At 35.0% G+C, this 22,307-nt stretch overlaps 1 protein-coding gene across 2 annotated transcripts in view; it reads right to left on the bottom strand.

Moving 5' to 3' along the window:
• LOC107099753 (zinc finger protein 385B-like) overlaps window positions 1–22,307 on the bottom strand; it is a 97,005-nt gene that overhangs the window by 44,501 nt on the left and 30,197 nt on the right. For both annotated transcript variants that reach the window (XM_015398011.1, XM_015398010.1), the window contains exon 2: window positions 7,425–7,685. In XM_015398011.1, coding sequence (XP_015253497.1) covers window positions 7,425–7,685 — 261 coding nt within the window. The remainder of the gene's footprint in view (window positions 1–7,424; window positions 7,686–22,307) is intronic.

Consider the following 22,307-nt stretch of genomic DNA (forward strand, 5'->3'; position numbering starts at 1 on the left):
TTAGGAAAAATAAAGTTTATCTTAAATTTAGCTTATATATATATATATATATATATATATATATGTATATATATAATGTCTCATAGTCTTGTTTACATGTCCATTATTATAGAAAATGCTGCTCATTTTGTCTCAATACTGCTTGCATTCTCTTTGGTGCCCTCCTCATGTTTAACAACGTACAGCGTCTGATTATGATTCAGTATCGGTGTTAGCTTTACCGTTATTGCACCAGAAAAACATTTTAGCCTATTTCTGATGTCATACTATACTATGACTATTTTTATTCTATTGCTAATGTCATACTTTACTATGACAAATTTTAGCCAATTTCTGACGTCATATTAGACTATGACTCCTTTTAGCCTATTTCTGACGTCATACTATACTATGACTTGTTTTAGCCTATTTATGACGTCATACTATACTATGACTCATTTTAGCCTATTTCTGATGTCATACTATACTTTGACTATTTTTATTCTATTTCTGACGTCATACTATACTATGACTTGTTTTAGCCAATTTCCGAGGTCATACTATACTATGACTTATTTGACCCTATTTCTGATGTCATACTATACTATGACTATTTTTATTCTATTGCTTAAGTCATACTATACTATGACTCCTTTTAGCCAATTTCTGACATCATACTAGACTATGACTCCTTTTAGCCTATTTCTGACGTCATACTATACTATGACTTGTTTTAGCCTATTTCTGACGTCATACTATACTATGACTTGTTTTAGCCTATTTATGACGTCATACTATACTATGACTCATTTTAGCCTTTTTCTGATGTCATACTATACTATGACTCATTTTAGCCTATTTCTGATGTCATTCTATACTTTGACTATTTTTATTCTATTTCTGACGTCATACTATACTATGACTTGTTTTAGCCAATTTCCGTGGTCATACAATACTATGACTTATTTGACCCTATTTCTGATGTCATACTATACTATGACTATTTTTATTCTATTGCTGATGTCATACTATACTATGACTCCTTTTAGCCAATTTCTGACATCATACTAGACTACGACTAATTTTAGCCAATTTCTGATGTCATATTAGACTATGACTCCTTTTAGTCTATTTATGACGTCATACTATACTATGACTCGTTTTAGCCTATTTATGACGTCATACTATACTATGACTCTTTTTAGCCTATTGCTGATGTCATACTAAACTATGACTCATTTTAGCCTATTTCTGATGTCATACTATACTATGACTCATTTTAGCCTATTCTGACATCATACTATACTATGACTTTTTTAGCCTATTTCTGAGATCATATTATACTATGACTCATTTTAGCCTATTTCTGGCATCAAACTATACAATGCCTCGTTTTAGCCTATTTATGATATCATACTATACTTTGACTCATTTTAGCCAATTTCTGACATCATATTATACTAGGACTCGTTTTACCCTATTTCTGACCTCATACTGCACTATGACTCATTTTAGCCTATTTCTGATGTCATATTATACTATGAGTCATTTTAGCCAATTTCTGATGTCATACTATACTATGACTCATTTTAGCCTAATTCTGACGTCATACAATACTATGACTCTTTTTATTCTATTTCTGATGTCATACTATACTATGACTCTTTTTATTCTCTTTCTGATGTCATTCTATACTATGACTATTTTTATTTTATTGCTGACGTCATACTATACTATGACTCATTTTAGCCCATTTCCGATGTCATACTATACTATGACTCATAAACAGATTGAAGTTGCATTGGTGCTTTGGGGTATAAAAGCCGTTTTTTCTCCCACATGCGCCTGTAGTGAGTTGGAGACAATCTAGATAAAAACCTTATATTTAAAGGTTTGCACTGATCTACATACAACCTATATAGATGGGACAGTATGAAGGCTAAAACACCAACTTCAGCTTAACACTAAGAAACTCTCCTCGTTCTAACACTTCATTGCCAAACTATCACCATTGTGACCATTCTACATGTTTGTCACTGTTAATGCTAGTGTTATTGGCTGCTGTCAATTCATCTGGTCAGTTACAAACGAAACAAAGCCCAGCCCTACTTCCCTGCATTTTGCCTTGTCCATAACTGCCTGTGTGGCGTGTAATTCTTTTAAACACTAGATGAGGGTGTAATGAGGCTCCAGTAAAGGGGTCTGCAACCTTTAAAAGACGTTTAGAGCCACAAGTATTACATTAACCTTTTATTAAATATTTTTTTTAGATGCATGCAATAGAAAATTTGTGGCAATTCCAAACAACCACGAGTTTATTTGTATTTTGAGCTGTTAAGAAAAAAAAAACAGAGTGATTTTTTTGTGTTGGATATTACTTTAAAAAACTCACATATTTTTTTTCTGTTTCTTTTAATGTGAAGCTTCTAAGGCTGGTATTTGTTATTTTACGACTTTCGTTGGTTCTTAATATCATTTTAGCCACTATTAAGAGCCAATTTTAGGGGCTCCAAAGTGCCACTTGTGGCTCTGCAGCCTCAGGTTACAGGCCGCTGCTCTAGAATGAGCAAATTTTCTTTCAAGGACCTTTTTTGAAAATAAATCTTAGTTATCGTTATTTCATACTGTTAATTCAGTTTTTATTAAAGCAAATACTCAATATCGTGACAACAATTAAATACTTTATCACAGACAAATGGTTGTGTTTTTGTCCACATCACCTTATATATAAAAATATCTCTTTGTAATGACTATTCAACAGTGTTATATATTTTTTTTGGTATTAACAAATGACAACATTGTTTATTCAAAATACAAGTTTTTTCTGTGTAAAAACCTCTGAAGTAGATAGGATTTGCTAAAAAATAAACAGACATGCATATTTATAGAGAAGCACACTCAATATTTTACCCATTAGATAGGAACCAGTCAACCAGGCTTAAGTATGAATGATGATATGCGAAAGCTATTATCAGACATAGAAAAGGTCAATAATACGCTCATGATGACAAAATAAGGTTCAAATAAACTAGACAATAGATTTGAAATGTATTTAATCTCTTGTGTTTTATGAGGCTGGAATGGCTAAATATGTGCGGCAAGCCAACAGCAAAAGACAGTATCATTAATCAGCATTAGAAAGGCTTTATTTTACTGGCTGGTTGTTCATTAGACCCCTTTTCATTCGTAAATACAGATTGATAAAGGTTTTCGGGACCCAGCATGACACAGGTGTTACTGACTGAAGGTGATTTATGAACCTTCAAGAGAACAGGTGCTCAAAAAATACGCAGAAAAAGCTTGTTTGCAGCTGCAACGATGTTCTAAATTTGCAATGCCTCTGAAATGGTTCACAAATCTTAATATCAACAAAAAATATAAACATAATATAAACAATATATATTATATTATAAAATGCAAACATAAATCATTTTTATGGCTATTTGAAAATAAGACCTATACTTTTATTTCTTGTGCCATAAACCCTGATAATAATTTAGCAATATGTTTATGTTCATATTAACCATGTGCATTTAGTGAGGAAGAACAAATTTGGTCTTTCATATCACTTGTCAAGTAACATATTATTAGCATTAACCTCTGTCAGGTTAGTCACAACGATTCCACTTCTGTTTCATATTTGCATACAGTGTATATTTTATTCACATGTTTTTCTGTGTTTGTTGTCAGAAGACAAATGAAATTCAAATATTCTAAAAAAGGTTTTAAGAGCTGAAAATGTTTCCAAAAATTAAAATTGACGTTTTTATTACCAACATTGCAACAGTGATTTTAGTTTGATCTTTATTTTGATTTGTTACTCTGCACTAACTACAAGCGTGTAGATGTTTTACTTCAGGGTTTTTATTGTTTTTATGACCATAAAACTTACTTGAACAGATTACATTGGTACTTTGCATGGATATATCTCGAATTATTTATATTCCATGTTGGATGGCAATGTTTTTTAATTGTGGAAAGTACTTAGAACTACATTGGTTGTATGAAAAGTGTTTTATAAATACAATTTGATTGATTGTCTGATCCTTTAGGTATCTCTGCCACCTAAATAGCTGGAGTGAACAAGTCAGATGTCTTATTCTCATTAAATGTAATGCGACCAAAAAAGAGTGCCTCTTCAATTTGAAAACTGCATTTTGTAAAATTGCGATTATATTGCAAATGCAACCAACTGCAGCCATAGTTTTAATCTCAGTGACATTCAATAAAAGCTGATTATATTTGTGGACATCAGCAGACATAACCTTTACTCACATAAAGTGAGGACTACTGCACCACTGATTCAGCCGTACTTTTTTGTATGTCAAAGAGAAAGATTGCATGTCCTCACATTTCTTCAAAAGTTGTGTCCAAGTATTTTGTTCCTCTGGGCCACTTAGGAAGACTTTAACATTAAAGGACTCTAAGAAAGCAGAGTTACTTATAAGCTTTAACTTTTATTTGGCTATAAAGCCAGTCTCCTTATCTGTGACCCATAGGTTTTTCTTTCCTGCTTACTTGAACCTCCTATTGCAATCCCACCAGCACATATTAAATCTTCATGTTTCCTTACAATCTGTAGACTTTCCCTTGTGGAGAGGACACCCTTATCGTCATCAACTTATTTTATGAAAGGAGAGGATGCAGGAGAGATTCTATATGTATGCAGCAAGATTTACCTTCAAGAAAGTTTTTACTGATCACCCTAAGCTGATAACATCAATTTATCTTAAAAATGATCTCATACTCCCATCCTGCAACATTAGAATAGATCCCTGGTTGATGCTTAGGAGTGTAACTCTTCACCCCTGGTAGCCCTGCAATGTGGGGCACAGTGTACCCTATTTTCTGTTTACAAAAGCTTTCTGTAAATCATATGGGGTACTGCCATCTAAGTGTGTCTGTGGCATGAGGACAAGGCAGATAGTCATTATAATTATTCTCTTGTGTACATGGATGTTTTCCAGCATTATAGCTAAGCTGCCACTTGTGCTACCAGACAGTATAATCCATGCAGCACTCATGACAAAGATACAGTATGCAAACACAACTTTAGTAAGTTAGCATGTCACCACAGCAATTAGCTCAAATTGTTACGGGTGCAGTAACATTTTAAAAGGTGTAACAGGGAGCTAACTGGAAAACTCTTAAAGGACCCTCTAATACCCAAGAACCAGACTTTTTGAATTTTTTTGGTTGTCGTTAAATTTGATCTGAGTAAAAAAAACAGACAATGAGTTATTTATCCACAGTCGATATATGACAGATTTTCTTTAAAAGAAGAGTGAAACCATCTTAAAATGTCTCAGTTATTATGCATAAAGCTATAAAATACAACAGCATTTTTCAATTATCTGCATCTATAGTCATTATATTGCATATACTGAGAAAACAAATTTCATGTCAAACACTCAGTGAAAAACTTCTAATGTTGGAGACAAAGCATCTCATTTTTCTGTAAACAAGCCGTGTATGCACATTGAATTGAATACAATAAATCAGATCCCAACAGAAAAGCAGCTGATGACACAACACCCTGGCAGTAGATAGCGTTTTGTTAAAGTTCATAACGTTTTGGTTCAGAATAGTGCTGTTGATGATTAAACTGTGGTCTTTTGGAAGCAACTCGAGTGCTGCCGGACAAATACAAAGATATGAGATTTTCAGTCAGGTTGACAAATGTGAAAATGTTGCTTGTGTCTGTTTATCATTTCAAGAGCTTTATTAGAAATCTTGCAACTTTTAAGACGTGGTTTCACTGAGGAAAGTTTTACCTGACCTGTGCAACAACACTGCTTAATAATGCCTAATAAAATAAATGATCACTCTGTTTCATATAGGTCATTCTGTATCCCTCGCTGAACTTTAAGAGATCTATAATTAATGATTTACACCTTTATATTTTCTGCAGTGACAGGTAAATGTTATCATCCAGAATTCAGAGCTGGACCTTCTCTAAGCTCTTTCAAGGTCTTACATGTCACTTTAAAATGTTAATTGATTGTTATAGTGCATATTTCCTACTCAGTCGATCACCACACTTACTTAAATAAAGAAAACAGAAATAAAAAATCTTATGCAACCTTAATGCTTAGTATGAACAGCGTTAAGGTTGTTAATTTTTTTTTTATTGTGTCTTAATTAAAACATCATCAACAAAAATAAGATGTTTTCAAATTATAAATCTATTATAATTGGATGGGTCAAAGTTGAAAAAAAAAATAACACATCATCTTAAAAAATAGAAATAGTAGAAAAACAAAGCTCTTGACATTTATAAGACAGTAAAAAACATTAAAAGACATTTTAAGACTCTGAGATGTCAGCAAACCAAAGTAGGAGCCAAAATCAACACTGCATTTGTGAACCCCATCCAAAAGAGGCCAGTTACAAACTAATCCAAGAAATTATCAACAATTCAACAAGGAGGCCAGAAAAACATAAAGGACCATAAAGGCTCATCGTACACTGGAAAAAATAGGTGATTTTTTCTTGGATTGAGGAGGTGAAAGAGACTTTTTTGCCAATGGAAGACAAGAGAATTTAACCTTAAAATAAGAAAACACAATTGCATTGTCTTTTTTCAAGTGCATATTATTTAATTATCTTCTCTTATTAATTCCATTGGCAAACTATCTCATATACTAACTCAAATTAAGGATAAATACACTTAATGTAAGACATTTTTTAACATATTTTTAGATCATTTTTTTCAGTGTACACAGACAAGACAAAAGTGGACCCTTTAGGAAGTTATGTCTATGTCACATCTGAACAGAAAACTAATCCTAGACACCCAATAGTAATAGTGCAATCACAAATAAGCAATCAGCAATTTAAACAATAAAGTTTCCCACTGGTAGCTACATGGTTTGCAACTTTGGGAGGTGATATGTGTAAAAGTAACATGTAAATGAATAGCAGTACCAAAAGTATTGCAGGGGATCGTAATATCTGAGTATTCCTCAGATAAGCAACACAAACACAATGCAAAAATAAAATATACCACCCCCTTCTAAACCAAAGTAACAAGTGACTTCCTTCTGGTTGATTCTTTACTTTCACTGGTCGAGCAATGTATTTCAACACAACAAATATACTATGCATAATGTATTGAAAAATACATTAGAACATTGGTTTTATATAAAAAATATAAAACTACCTGAAACTGGATATACAATGAAATGTGGTTGGTAAAAAACAACTGGCTTTAAATAACGTTTTTAGATTAAGTAATATTTATGCTTCGTAAATAAAAGATTGTTTCATTTTTTTCTTTACTAAAACATTGTGAAATTCAAATTGAAAAATCTCTTAGAAAAAAGTAAAAACATACCTTTAACTATACAAAAGAGCTTAGATATAATAAATAAGAGAAGCATGAAGTGGATCTCTGCTTGCATAAATAATAAAAGAAAAACAGGTATAAAACAGCATGTTCCTACCTGCATTGACAGTTTTTGCCAGTCGGCGAAGCCTCCTCTGATGCGTCTTGCCTTTATAATGGATCTGTGCCTGGGCGCTTGAGTTTAGCCTTATGTTGCACACCTGACACATGGTAGCGCTGCTGCCCTGCCGGCGCTCCCGCTTGGCCTTAAACCCCACCCTTACCCTTCTCACTCCTTCATTTTCTTCCTCTCCCTCCTTACTTTTGGTGGGCGGATTACTGTCCATCCACTCGATTTTCTTTGGACGTTTCATCTCATCTAGAGAGAAAAAAAAAAGAGCTTAAAATGTTGAAAACTGAAATAGACATCTTTGTACAAACTATCTAATAAACAATGTTTTTAAAAAAGTATTTACAGCCTTTGAACTTTTTCACAATAGCTTATTGGGGTATTTATATGAGAAAGAACACAAAGTTGTACATTAATGTCATGTGGGATGAAATCTTTAATCGAAAATATAATCTCGACAGATTTGGACAGCATTTTAGGTCTTTGTTCAGCAGCAGGATGCAAAAGTATAGCCTTTAACCAACGGGGTGAAGTTCTACATACTAGTTTCTGAAGGGAAAATAAGTTGATTATAATAGAGATCCATTATACTGTAATTTTATCAGATACTGTATACTAATATTTTACAACTCAATTGGGACTGGGTTTTTTTTGTTTGTTTTTCAAATACAAACATACAGACACTATGTAGTTATTGCAAATACCAGTTTGGCTATGTGTCTCAGATATTAAGACCAACAACACCCACATTTTAACTTCAGCATCAGTTGGTTGCATTTGACCTGCCAGCTCTGCAGGCAGAATTCTCACTTTTGTCACAAAAACAGAATTTATATTGGTGAGTTATATTGGTGGAACGGGCAATGTCTGATATTTATTATAAAGTTAATATCCGCCACTGAAATCACTAATATTTAGCAGCAACATGAAAAAAAAAAATCATAATAGTTGCATATGTTTTGTGTTAGAATCTGACAATAGATTGGAAAAATGACCTGCAGCAATACTCAGTGCTGCACTGAGTTCCTTGTGGCACACATGGACTCTCTATTTAGATACTATGCAGCATGGATTGATAAGCTTTCCATTTAACGTAGTTTAATTATCCTACATTTGAACTACCATCTCCTTGAACATGGAGCGCTGCACTGTTACATCATATGCACTGTGTATGCATACAGTATCTATCTCTGAGGATGCGTGATGCAAACAGAGTGACTTTCTTATTGGCTATCTGTTAGATAACCCTTTATTTCTTTTTCTGTGAAGGCGTTTAGCTGTACTGGAACTATTATTTCCAACATGGGATACCAAATATGTTTTGATTAACTGTTGATGCTTTAACTTGAACCATTTCACTGTAGCTCTATATGTTTCTTAATCTTTTTTTTCTTTTTTTCCTTTTTGCTTGTAACATCAGCTCTGAATAGCCATACACCATGATGCTGCCATCTCCACTTTTCTCAGTGGGGATACTTTGCTGTGAGTGATGTGGCGTTAATTTTCAGCTATAACTATTTGCATGCGGGGTAAAAAGCCATATGCTTGCAAATTTAAGTTTAACTTCTTGTGTTTTTTTTTTTTTTTCCAACACCAAGCTATGCCTTTCGAGATTTCCATAATGATCAGATTTGTTGGGTAAAATACCTTTTTTTCCCCCTATGGATACATGTTCCCACCTAATAAATAGATGTATGTAGTTCCTGTAGAGTTTCCAAAGGCCCATTGACTGCCTCTCTAGTAAGCTTCTCCTTTCCACTTTTAGATGCCTGACTGAGCAAATCTTAGTGAGATGTGATATCAGAATCTCTCACTAAGTTTGTTAACTGAGTGAGATAATTTATACAGTTTATGACCTAGTCTTGCTCTTAGCACTATCCATGACCAGTCTGCTGTATTCCTTGGTCTTCAAAGCAATAACCAATAACTTAGATCTGTTATTCGACACAGGTAGACTCTAACCAAATGCCTGATTTTAAAGGCAGTTTTTTTAGGGACATCAGAATAAAGCTTAATGGCAAATACAGATGCACCTCACTCGTTCTAGTTTTTGCTTGGTAAAGAAATTTGAAAACCACGTAACATCCATTTCACTCCACTATTATACACTACTTGCATACATGTTGGTCTATGACATAAAAACCCATTAAAATACACTGAGGTTTGCAGTTGTAAGGTAACAAAATGGGAAAAATGTTCAAGAAGGATGAAAAGGCCCTGTATGCAAGTTGTTAAAGTGACCACATGGGGGCAACAGAGGCGCAGTATTTCATTTTATCATGACAACAATTTTATGAGATTTTGCAGGCTTAAAATGGGCCACTTTGTTTTTTGTATCCTGCTTTCTTAATCAGACTGTCAGTTTATACAAAAATGTCAAGGTCAAGATGTATCTGTCAAACATCTTCGAGAGTTAGAGACAAGTACATTGTTCCAAACAAATGACAAGGGCCATTTTTGAAGGGGTTACATAGAGAGACATGTTTCCTTATGAAAGCATGCAGCCTCAATACCTGTAATGGCTGAGCAATTATTCCACGCTGGCAGCATAAATCAAGCTGCAGCTAAACACCCGCTGTGCTCTAAATGTAGAAATGTCATTTAAAGTCTGATTGAATTCTTTGTTTTGCTTCTGTTCATATGATAATGAAATCAATTAAGTACTCATGTTGTACATTTTATCCCCTGGCTTCTCTCTCCTCCCCCAATCCCTCCCTCCTGTCCAGCCAGAAACCACCAATGGTAAAATGTTAGCTGCTCCAAAAATTCTGCTTCTCGCCGAGATGAAAGCAGAATGTAAATCATGTGTTGGAGTTCATCAGCCCCCAACCAGGAACGCAGGCTTCAAAGCTGCAGCGCATCATCACAATTATCTGAATCAAAACCTCGCAGTCTGATAGGTGGGAACATGAGCAACTATGCTGGAGATGATGGCACAAAAAAAATAAATAAATTAAAAAAATTTACAAAGGTTGAAACAATATAACGCTTATCAAGCCGAGTGTACCATTTTTCAATGTGCAAAATGCATTAAAGTAGATTAAACATTTGCTGAAGCAGTGCATTGTGACTCAGAAAAAATAAAATCATAAAAAAAAAAACTACAACATACTAAACCTTTTGTTTTAGTTAAGCAGAATTTCAGAACATTCAATGATTTTACATCTTTTTGTTGAGGAACATTAACATAAAAGACTCAGCAGTCCATTACTCCTACATTTTTCTTAAAATGGGAAAGACAAATGGATATATTGGGGCTAAAGAACATGGCCTAAACTTAAATTGCAATACATTTCTTAATTTCAGTCGATTAAAATACTATTTTGACATTGATATAATCAGAATAAACGTCTCAAAAAGACAACGGAGAATGACCATAAAAAAATTTCAGTACCAGCCATTTTTTTTTTTTTTAAGTTTATAAAGCTCATCAAAAAAAGATATATTTTGAATAAAAAAACAAACACATAAGACAAATAATATTCTAATTCATAGATTCATATTGCATTATATATTGGTAATGCATTATTGTCCATCCATAGGATATAGTATTCCATCCTCATAAATGAATTATTGTGTACTGTTGATTGTCTGTTGTACATTTCCTTAGAGGGGCTTTAAATAAAAGCATTATTACTATTATTATTAAGAGTATGACCAATAAAAAAAGAAAAAAAAAGACTGGAACATGACCTCAGGTTTTCTTTGAGCAGGATAGTTAAGGAGGTAAATCTAATCTCTACAGCTCATTGTTAGACTGATAGCAAAGAGTTGCTTATTTATGTAACCAAATCATTCAGTATAACAACTATTAAACAATATGTAGATTACAGATTGTTTAAGAGAAAAAAAAAAACTCCACTGTCCTACCTGTACCACTTTATTTTGCAAATATTTCCTTGAAATATCTCGTTTATTACTACCAGTAACATTAAAAAATAAAACCAATGTAAAAGATATTTATTATAATAACAAACTGATGACTTCTGAATTTCTAAACAACTGGCATTTTGAGTACCAGGCAATATCAGCTATGTTTATTTAAATGCTTTATTGATTGCATACGGTCAAGTCTTTCTGATTGTCTGTATTTGTACAGAATACTAGCCCACGTAATTTGCACATCAGCACAGTTTCGCCGTTAAGTTTATATCACAATTTGACCATTTTAGTTTGCATTTTCCTCAAAGCAAATGTGGTTTTCTTTGCCACCGTGTCTCATTTCCTGTCCTCATCATGAAGTGTATGGATATAAACACTGTTTTCTAAAAACACCAATTTGGATTAGTGCTAATATGCATAATATCAATCTGTGTATTCTGATTAAGTTCATCAGACTGGCAGCCTGAACAAAGAACCTAAAGATAAAAGTCTAAACAGTTTATTTTTCAAGATGGCAGCATTTGTGTTTGGGGGTTCTGACTGAAAAAATAAAACAAATGCTTGTCAGACAATTTTAAATATTCTAAATGTTGCGTAATACATATGGGAAAAAATAATGATAGCATGATTACATTTTGGTAATTATAGGCAGCCACTTATAACCAAGTTTAAGTTTTTGATCAACCTTTTAATATAAAACAAAACCAAATATGAACAGCTCTTCTGCTCATTTAAGAAAAAAATAATAGAGTGAAACAACATTTGTTTAATTTTCTGTAAGTCACAGCTGCCAGTAAGCAACAGTTTTAAAATATTTCTGAACTCAAAATGAAGTCCTATCAAACAACCCAGCATATTAAAAGGTTGCAGTTTTTCTAAATTTTGTGCATATTGGGTTAGTCTGACAGCTACTGGATAAAAGCTGTGACATTTGTCGTTGCCTAAGGAGTCTGTAAATAGTTTGGGGGTCAGAGGCACCGTTTATTCCTGTCATCTACAATTAATAATAACCAAGTTTCAGATATATTATTCCTGGTATAGAAAAAACTCTTGTTATTATCTTTGAGACTGATTGCATTTAGGGCCGGCAGATAACAGACTACATGAGATAATCAGTGTTTTTAAAGACAAGTGCTAAAACAAGCTCCAGAAATAACACTTATTAAATCATTTACAGAGAATTATACTGCTATTATTCATAAAAAATACAAATAATAATTTAGATTGACTCATAAAATGAATTGAAAGTTTAATTATCTACCAGGAATTGTACACGTTACTTTCATTATGGCATAAGAAATAACTTGTATACTTCAAAATATCAAGCCTAGAAGTGTTTTATTTCCAACAGGCATTTTTGCTGATTTCTACAGCATTTGTCACATTTCTATCTGCTATGCAAACAAGCTTCAGAAGATCTAGACAGATATATCAAAATGACAGCTATTTTTTGCAGCTTGTTTGTTTTGTTTTTATAACAGGAGGTGTTTAGATGTTTTTTGTTGGCTGATATTTAACAAAGTTCTCTAACACCATCACTTAGTATATAAACCCTGCAGCACATTAATAACTGGAGCCCCTCGATTTACTCCTCCTCAAACAGTCAGCTGGAGCTGGCATCAACGGCACTAATAAAAAGCTACTTTTAACAGGTTGCCTGCAGGCCGGCAGCTGCTGGTAGCTGCTGGCACCTCGGCCTGCCTGTTTGGCAACAGACCAGTCCTCTGCTGTGGGCAGAATGGAGCAATGAATGACATCCAGCAGACAAGACACCTACAGCTGATGCTGCACAGTGAAAAAACTTTCACATCAAATTAGCACAGCTATTTCTTCACAGTAGTAAACAGCCTTTTAATAAGTTTTTTTTTTCTCCTGTTTTTCTTGTTCCAATCTTAAAAACAAGGTGTTATTTCTCAATTTTTTAAAAACTGAAATGTATTTTTTTGGGAAACTGATCACTTCAGCCTGCAAGTAAACCTGTAATCCATTAGTAGGGTGTGAGAATCAAAAATTTTAATTCCTTCTGCTTTTAGTTAAGTTATCGCTTAAACTTAAAAGAATCTGAACATAGACAGCAGAAATTGTCCCCTACAGGAAATTGTGTTTTTTTAAACTAAAGTTGTAGGGGTTGTTTTATTTCAAATTCCTTCTGCACTAACCACAAACATATACATGGTTGTCGTCAGTATGTCATTGTGTTAATTGCCTTGAATGCTCACTTGCTCAGTCTTCTCCTCGGACATGCCGACTTTACTGTTGCATGGAAATGTGTTTACTGCCAGGCATCCGTGTGCAAGCTGCCACTTTCTCTTTTTCCCTCTGTATCTTAAAGCACATTAATGCCACCTTAAATGCAGGGCAGAGAAAGTTTTGGAGAAATGAAAAAGGACCAAAAATTGAGGTCCTCTGTGATTAGAAAATTATTATTATTTTAATTATGGTTAATCGTAAATGCAGTCAACTGATACTGATAACTGCTGATAATGCTGAATACTTTGGAAAAAGCAAAAGTAGATTTTTCATGTGCAAACAAAATCCTCAGGATTGGAAGAAAAGCAGTTCTTGTGTACTTTTAAAACTACACCAAACTATGACTGTGATAAAGCAAGATAAGACAAAATAGCTTTATAGAGTTTGGAGCTCCATGCATGGAGAAGTCAAACACAATGCTAAAAAAAATTGTCAGATGAGGCATGAGTTGGGCAGTTTGGGTGAAGTTTCTGAAAGTATGAAAGTGGAAGTAAAGGTTAGGCTTTTAAAGCAAACAATACTGTGCCCCATGTCCAGCATGGCAGTAGTAGTATCATACTGTGGGACTGTTCTGATACCTGTGCTACATGTGAAAGTAAGTGGAATAATAAAGAATGCAGACTCTCTCCAAATTCCTTATGATTAAAAAATAAGACCTAATCGATGTCGCAACACCAAAAAAAAAAAAAAAAAAGACCTTATTTTATGGGTCATTTACAACTTTCATAATTTTTCAAAGGTGTAGAAAACATACTCTTGATAAAAATGATCACATTTTAATATAATTGCAAGTTTAAACTGTTTTTCATTCACTTCTTTTATGCATTTTTATTTTAAAGTTGTAGGGAAGCGGCTGTTCCAACAGTTCCGTTTCCGAATTCTCCAGAGTGGTGCTCGACTTTACACGAGCGAATATAGTGAATGTGATTGGTTGATTATCAAGAGGGCAGGATTGTTGTGGTGGTAGGTCCGCAAGCTTTTTGGTTGTGGCCAGGGTCTCGGAAGCATCTTGCTAACCAGCTAGCAACTTGGTGCTAGTAGGTTCCCAATGGGAAATTACATTGGGACCAAGTAGCACATGGTCCCAATGTCCATAGCGTTCCTTGACACTGTCAAGGGACACTATGGACAGTGGAAACATGCAAGAGGAGGAGAGTTTTGTGTCGGAGGACGTGGATAAGTGTCCTCCGTCATATATTTTTTATTTAGAGGAGGAAAATGGGGATGAAATTATTGTGAAAGAGGATGCCAGGGCAGCAGCAGCAGCTTTGTTTGGTGCAGAAGGCTTACAGTTCATCATGTTTGCGTATATTAGCTGCGAAATATGAATCAAGATGCTATGACCAAAGAAATTTCCCTGACAGATGACTGTTGATATATGATTGGCCGAATTTAGGTGTACAAACGTATAACTAACTAGCCTGCATAAAATAACTAAAAAACAAACAAAAAAACCCCACAGATTTTAAGACAGGAATTTTTTTTTTATAAAAATGTTCTAACTTTTGGGACAATATGGTCTGATAAAGAGTACATTTATATATATGTTTAAGTTACAATGATTTGAAATATAAATATCACTTCCCTACCACTTTAAACATGCTTTAGTATTGAGCAAAACTAATTTTACCTTCACATAGCCTCATATGTTCATAGGTTCTTGGTCCCAGCTACAATAAAATACAGATGGGGGTTAATTGGGGGAGTTATTCAAAAACAGCATGTTTTTTACCCTTATAAAATGATGAAAGTTGTGAATTACACCTTCATTTCACTTGATTGTTTTCCATTATGTTTTGTTCATATACAGCCCTGGAAACCAACTAATTTACAAGTGTTGTAACAAACATGGTAAATAACTGGAATGGATTTCAAAAAGTCTGGTTTAGGACATGTACTGTACATACAAGTGGGTATGTATGCATAGTTTTAACCAAGTATGTACAATATGATACCTGTGCAGATCAAACAGTACGTAGTAAAGTAGCAGTAGATTCTAAAAAAGTGTATATGTTTAGTAAAACCATTCCATCCTAAAAAAGGAAACAGTCGTGTACATCGGGAGTCAAGCTCTTTTGGGGCTCTTACGGTGTATGAGAGACACAGGCAGTTGAGTTGGAGTACATTTATCTATGAACACAGTATCTCTTAATGGTCAAGCTATCTGGTCACAGCAGCTCTTTAAATACTGTCACTCATCAGCCTGTCTGTTGCTCCAGGGTGAGACTAGACAACATCACACAGAGCAGGTCATTTCACTCCATCCTTCACAGTGCGGAAACTACACTTTTAGAAGCAAGCAACAATGGGCTTCATGAAAGAATGTCTTAGTTTTTTATATTTTATTTTAGAACACAGGTGGGAAATGTAAATTAAGTATGTTAATTGAAAGCTACTCTTTTTTATTTGTCGTCTTGTTTTAAGGTCATAAAATAAAAATATTTTGATAAGGAGGAGATCTTGGCATAAAGTTAATATACTATATCTTTATAGTATCCCTGTTAAGTAAATGCCACAACTTCAGGATATATACCTCAAAATGTATAATTACCACAAATATAAACAAAGCCTTGTCATTGTGCTAACAGTAACACAAATAAAGAGTTGTCCTATATAAAATAATTAATATTTATTACATGAAATTAATATGGATTAATATGGTTCTCAGCCGAGTAAGCAGCTGGGATGAGGACCAGTGCCACCAAATCCGAGACCAATGTCTTGAGCTGGAAAAGGGTAGAGTGCCTTCTCCAGGTTGGGGAGGATGTAGTGCCCCTAGTAGAGGAGTTTAAGTATCTTGGGGTGTTCACGAATGAGGGGAAGAAGGAGAGGGAAATCGACAGGCGGATTGGTGCGGCATCTGCTGTGAAGCGTGCACTGTACCGAACTGTTGGGGTGAAGAGAGAGCTGAGCCAAAAGGCAAACATCTTGATTTACAGGTCAATTTACATTCCTACCTTCATATATGTTCATGAGCTTTGGGTCATGACCGACAGAACGAGATCCAGGATACAAGCGGCCGAAATAAGTTTTCTCTGTAGTTTTTCTCTCCCTTAGAGATGGTGAGAAGCTCAGTCATCCGACGAGGACTTAGAGTAGAGCTGCTTCTCCGCCAGTTTGAGAGGAGCTAGTTGAGGTGACTTGAGAATCTGGTTAGGATGCCTCCTGGACGCCTCCCTGGTGAGGTGTTTTCCGAGCACGTCCCACCGGGAGGAGACCCAGAGGGAAACCCAGGACACCTAGGAGGGACTATGGTTCTTGGCTGGCCTGGGAACGCCTTGGGATTCCGCCAGAGGAGCTGGCCCAAGTGGCTGGGGAGAGGGACATATGGGCCTCCCTACGGAAGCTGCTAGCCCCGTGACCCGACCCCGGATAATTGGAAGAGGATGGATAATATGGAAAATTTGATTAAACCCATAAAAAATGTTTTCTAGGCTGTAAAATTGTTTGTAACTGTACACAGTGACTAGTCTATACTGATCGATTAAAAATACAGAGAATAAGACAAACAATTTCTCAGCTAAAGGCATTTCCTGATAAGAAGAATTGAAAAGACAAGTTTCTGTTGTGTAAGAACGGAAGTTGATGAAATACATATAAGTTGCCAAGATTCTGCAACTGTGAAACTCCCATATTTCAAGAGTTATTTTTGATAGACAGATAATAAATTGGCAATAACTCTTTAAGGGGGAATGAAAGACATATTAAAATTTGATGCTTAGAAACCATCACAGGAGGAGAGAGTGTCTGATTTGGTGTAAATATCCATTTATTTGGCATCTGATCTACCTGCCTCCAGGTGCTTCTCTTTTGGGGGTGAACTTTGACCCCTGAGATTTGAAAAATTACACAAATTTTCTAAGAGAATGAAATGATAAGATCAGTCATCAGGATATGGATTGTAGTCCCAACCTTTTTTATGCGATTGTAGTTTTACATGACACCTCTCTATTTATAGCTGTCTAATTATATGTAACCTTACTGTACAGTTTATCTAAAATGTTTTCTTGTTGCTTAGCCCCACACTCTGCCCTTCTGTTGCTGAATCTATAACAGTCACATAACTACAAGGTGGCCTATGAATATCCTTCAGAGAACCAAGTCCTTGATTTAGAACTGGCCTTTAAGAAATAAGATAAAACAAATCCAACGCCCCTTCTGGCTTTTAATTCCTTAGACCCTCTGAGCCCTGCTGAGATCAAGGAAACTTCCTGGAAAATATGCTGCGAACAGAAAGTTTTGGCACAGACATATGCTCTCTTAGAAATGGCATTAAACCCTGACACCGTGGCGAGGAAGAGTTCCCCCTCTACAACAGCTGTCCGCACTGTTCCATTGCATCAACGAAAGATAACAACTAATGAACCGCTCTGCCTGCAGTGGAAAAAAACTGGACCATGGAGGATTATCAGTTATAATTTTAAATTATTGAAATCACAACACGTCATTTATTTACAGACCCTGAAAACATCTGATTTTAGAGAACTGCCCAGTATCCCACGCAGACCTACTAACCTCTGACCAATAGTGTATTCTTTCTGCCTGTCAATCCTCAAAAATAAACACTTAACAAGCAAATTACAGTTTGACTACATTTCCAGCTGCGTTGCTGGGCAACCCTGACATCCTCTGTGAAAATCACTGAACAAGTCAATTATGGTGCATTTTGCGCAGATGAAAAAGAGAAAAAAATGGCCAAGAAAGCTCTATATTTCTGTACATCACATCAAGAAACGTGCATGAGTCCAAAGAGAGTGGAAGAAAAGAATGGGGCTTTTTAAAAATTTATTTTACACCATTAAAAAAAAGAGCATGCTACACAAATAAGCTTGTTTCTGCATCCTATGTCACTCTGTACACCAACTTAATATTATCTGGATACTGTACCTTTTTAAGATATCAACAACTGGTTGCTGTAGAACTATTCTCTTTAAATTATTGATTTTTTTTTGTCTAAGCAATAGCTATCTGATAGGTTCCAACCTGTTTCCACTGATTTGGGGATTTCAGCCCTTGTCCCATCTTTATATTCTGGCTTTCCCTGCTCCTTTGCAGTCTAACATGTTGTGTATACAGCGTAAGTCAATCTGGCTGGCCAAGCTAGACTTTTATGGTACTGATAATATACTATGCTTTATCTTAGAGAAACTACTTAGATTTTAATTGAGTTCATTATCTGATCTGAGGGATGCGACTAAGTCCCAAACTTTAACCAATGTCATTGTTTATTTTATTAACACATTGTTTTGTCCTGTTTCATTTGCACAGTATAATGAAATCCTCATTTTGTGTCATTTCTGCTAATTCGGGCAAGGAAAGCACTGCTATATAAATCTGAATTTATTCTTCTCACATGAAGTTGCCTCCAACTCTGTGACCATTAGCATTTTGATCGTTATGACCATGGGTCTGCTCGTGTGATCTGGAGGACAGACTCTGGCATATTTAAAGAAATACGGAAATAAATAAATAAATGCTTAGTCAATAGGCTTATAATTAAATGGACAAAAATACAGCAAAAAAAATTAATGTAAACAGTGATTAAATTACACAATGTAACACTAATGTACTGTATAAATCTCTCCCTTAATTCGCTTTTTGTTCATCTTTGAAATTATTTTTTAATGACAATATCTATCTCTAGACAGTATTAATCATTTTATTTTTATATTGTGTATGTTTAACTGTTTTATTATTCTATTTTATTATTCCTAATGTGTTTTTTACCTTGTTTATTTCTTTACTGCTGTGTATTTCTGCCTGTCCATATTAGATTATTGTCTGCATTTCTGGGTTGTCCTAAGGGGACAGCTATTGATCGGTTGACTGCTTATCTTGAAATAACATGCTTGCAGGATGGCCACAGTCACAAAAACATGACTACCTTATATTAGGTCAATTAACGATTAAATATATAAACAGGTAGTTGTTACACAGGTAAATCGATAAAGAAGGTTATTAAATTAGATATAGTATACAAAGGTATGTCCCATTGCATGATTTAAATACTGGTAACGTTTACTTATTATGTTGCTTTTAATTTCTGTATTTTTTGCAACCCTGTGTTTATTTATTTATTGAATATTGATTTATCTACTTATTTTCAAATGTCAAAGTTAGTTCCCCACACTAACCCCACCCAACAAGTTACACATGTTACTGGTAAGCTGAGTCTGAAATAATGAGACTTGGAACAATGTCTGCTTTCTTAATTTTTAATTTTGCTTTTGTTGAATACATCAGAGAGTAGATCCCTATTTTTTCTGTTCAGTCTTAGCCTTGCTTTTTCACAGACCATAAAAAATGAATAAATGTAATTGTTGCAAATATGCAAAAAGTGCTAAACAAATCAGTTTGTTGAAATAAAAAGACTTTCTGTCCTTGGGGCTCTGACAGGAAATTTGCAAGCACCCTTTTAAGAAATATATGGTTAATTTGAACATAAATAAATACTTAAATCGAAGCAAAACTTAGCTGCGTGAAAGACTTACCAAGGTGCATACAGTATGACAGAGTGCTCCTCTACTAAGAAAGGATCTCTTAGAATTACATGACTCACCTGTATGACCCAGTGGAATATAAATGTGCTGAACGAACTAACGTTTGCTAACACAATGACCACGTTCAAAACTCCTGTCCTTCACAGTAACAAAACTTTAAGAAATGAACAAAACAAAGGACTTTGTTGCTATGCGGAAATATACAGAGTGTGGTCCTTTGTCTCACTAGACAAGGTCATGAGGAAAAATGTTGAACTAATATAATGCAGTGATTCACAGTGTTAGGTAAGTGAGTGGGAGCTGTTTAGACTGTGAATATTTTTAGACCCTGCTTCCCTTGAAGTGGTACCGGCTGTATGGGGCAGTGATGCTCCACATGTAATTGATGTTCGACGAAACGTTGAGCAGGCATGCAGACAGGAAGAGGATCATCTAATACACCACGGACAGATCGTATAGTGGCTCTGATGTCATTTAATTCAGGTTTGACAGAAAGTTATTGGATAAAAAAAAGTTTTGATGACCCTGAGATACAGAACTATTAGGCCAACAAAGAAATATTTTCTTTTAAAAGGAAAGTTTTTGCTTCTAGCGTTTCTGAAATTTCCTTTCATTAACCACATGCAATCATATTTAGTTAATAAGAATATGTGTTTCAATGAGGCTTGTTAGCCAGAATAAAAGTACCTTTAGAAAATGACAACATTAAAAGCAAGTAAAAAACATACTACCTTTGATTAAGCCCACATTTTTGTATCAAAACTTGTTTTTACTGCTTTGATGGAATATTCTTAACCTAAATGCCATGTTTTCATTATCTGTAGGAAGAAAATCCTGATAATTTACAGAAATAAAGGGTTAAATAGTATTTATATGTGTCTGTGTGATGTTTGTAGACTGTGTTAGTGAAACAAAATAACATTTCAATAATATTTATTAAATATAGTGAATATTATTGTGTATTAGAAGCCCAGGCTAGTCTATATGCAGACTAGTACAGACCTAAGCTGGTCCTCAAATTTACTGACCTTTTCTGTCGGAAGCAATTCTATTCACCTTGTTTCTTCTCGTCATAACTTTTCTCTCTATGGTTGGTTTTCATCACAACTGAGTTACATGGTTGTGTGGGCCACCGTCCAAATATGACACAAACGCTGGAGGACCTGCGTTGAAGACCTTCATAACAGTTTATTTTTTAGACTGACTCATAATCCAGAATCAGATTAAGGCCTTTCTGACCCAAAGCTTACATGAAAGTAAAATCTTGCATAGAATAATGGTACAGAAATCTTTTGTATGATTCTGGTGCTTCCAGGTTCTCTACCATGATACCCAGCCTGAGCAGCAAACCTGCTACAGGCAGACTCATATTAAAAGAAGGGAGCTAAAGAAGGCTACAGAAACGAGGTTAGGATAATGCTACCTAATACTAGCATGATATAGTGTTCATTTGCACTAAAAGTGTAAATGTGTGTGCATGGGTGGGTGAATGACCGAATGTAGTGCAAAACCGTTCAGTCAAGTCTCCTGTTGAAAAAATATTATTTAAGTACAGGACAATTTCCATTTACCACAAAAGTCCAGAATAAGGTAATTTAACAGCCAGAGAAATTACTTATTATAATATCTATTAGGGGTGAGTATCGGCATGGGTGTTGCGATGAGATATGTATCGCAGTACTTGGATCACGATACGATATTATCACGATATTGCAATGTTAGTATTTATTGCAATAGTTTTCCTATCCAAATTAAATGTATAGAATAAAAAGCAAGTGCTGTGTATTTTCATCTGAAGATATTAATGATTTAGTTATTTGGTATTCATGTTGTTTGGGGTCTGAATCAGTCCGCGTCTTCCACTCTGAGTGCTTCAACTACAGATATGGTGCTGCTCTGCAAAGCAAAAGGACTTCACAGTGTCATCTGATAGAGTGGTGGTGCAGAGGTAGTCAATTTCCCCTCAGTTTTAGGTAAAAGATCGATATTATATCAGGCAGCCAAAAATCGCGATATATCACCAAAACGATTTTTCCGCACACCCCTAATAACTATGCCGCGAAATATCCACTGTGACAGATTGGTGGCCTGTCCAGGGTGTACCGCCCATAGACTGCCGAAGAAAGGCACTCAACCCACAGCAACCCTGGATGGATGGATGGATGGATGGATGGATGGATGGATGGATGGATGGATGGATGGATGGATGGATGGATGGATGGATGGATGGATGGATGGA

This window comes from Cyprinodon variegatus, unplaced genomic scaffold, assembly GCF_000732505.1.
Source record: "Cyprinodon variegatus isolate N-32 unplaced genomic scaffold, C_variegatus-1.0 Scaffold904, whole genome shotgun sequence".
Lineage (NCBI taxonomy): Eukaryota > Metazoa > Chordata > Actinopteri > Cyprinodontiformes > Cyprinodontidae > Cyprinodon > Cyprinodon variegatus.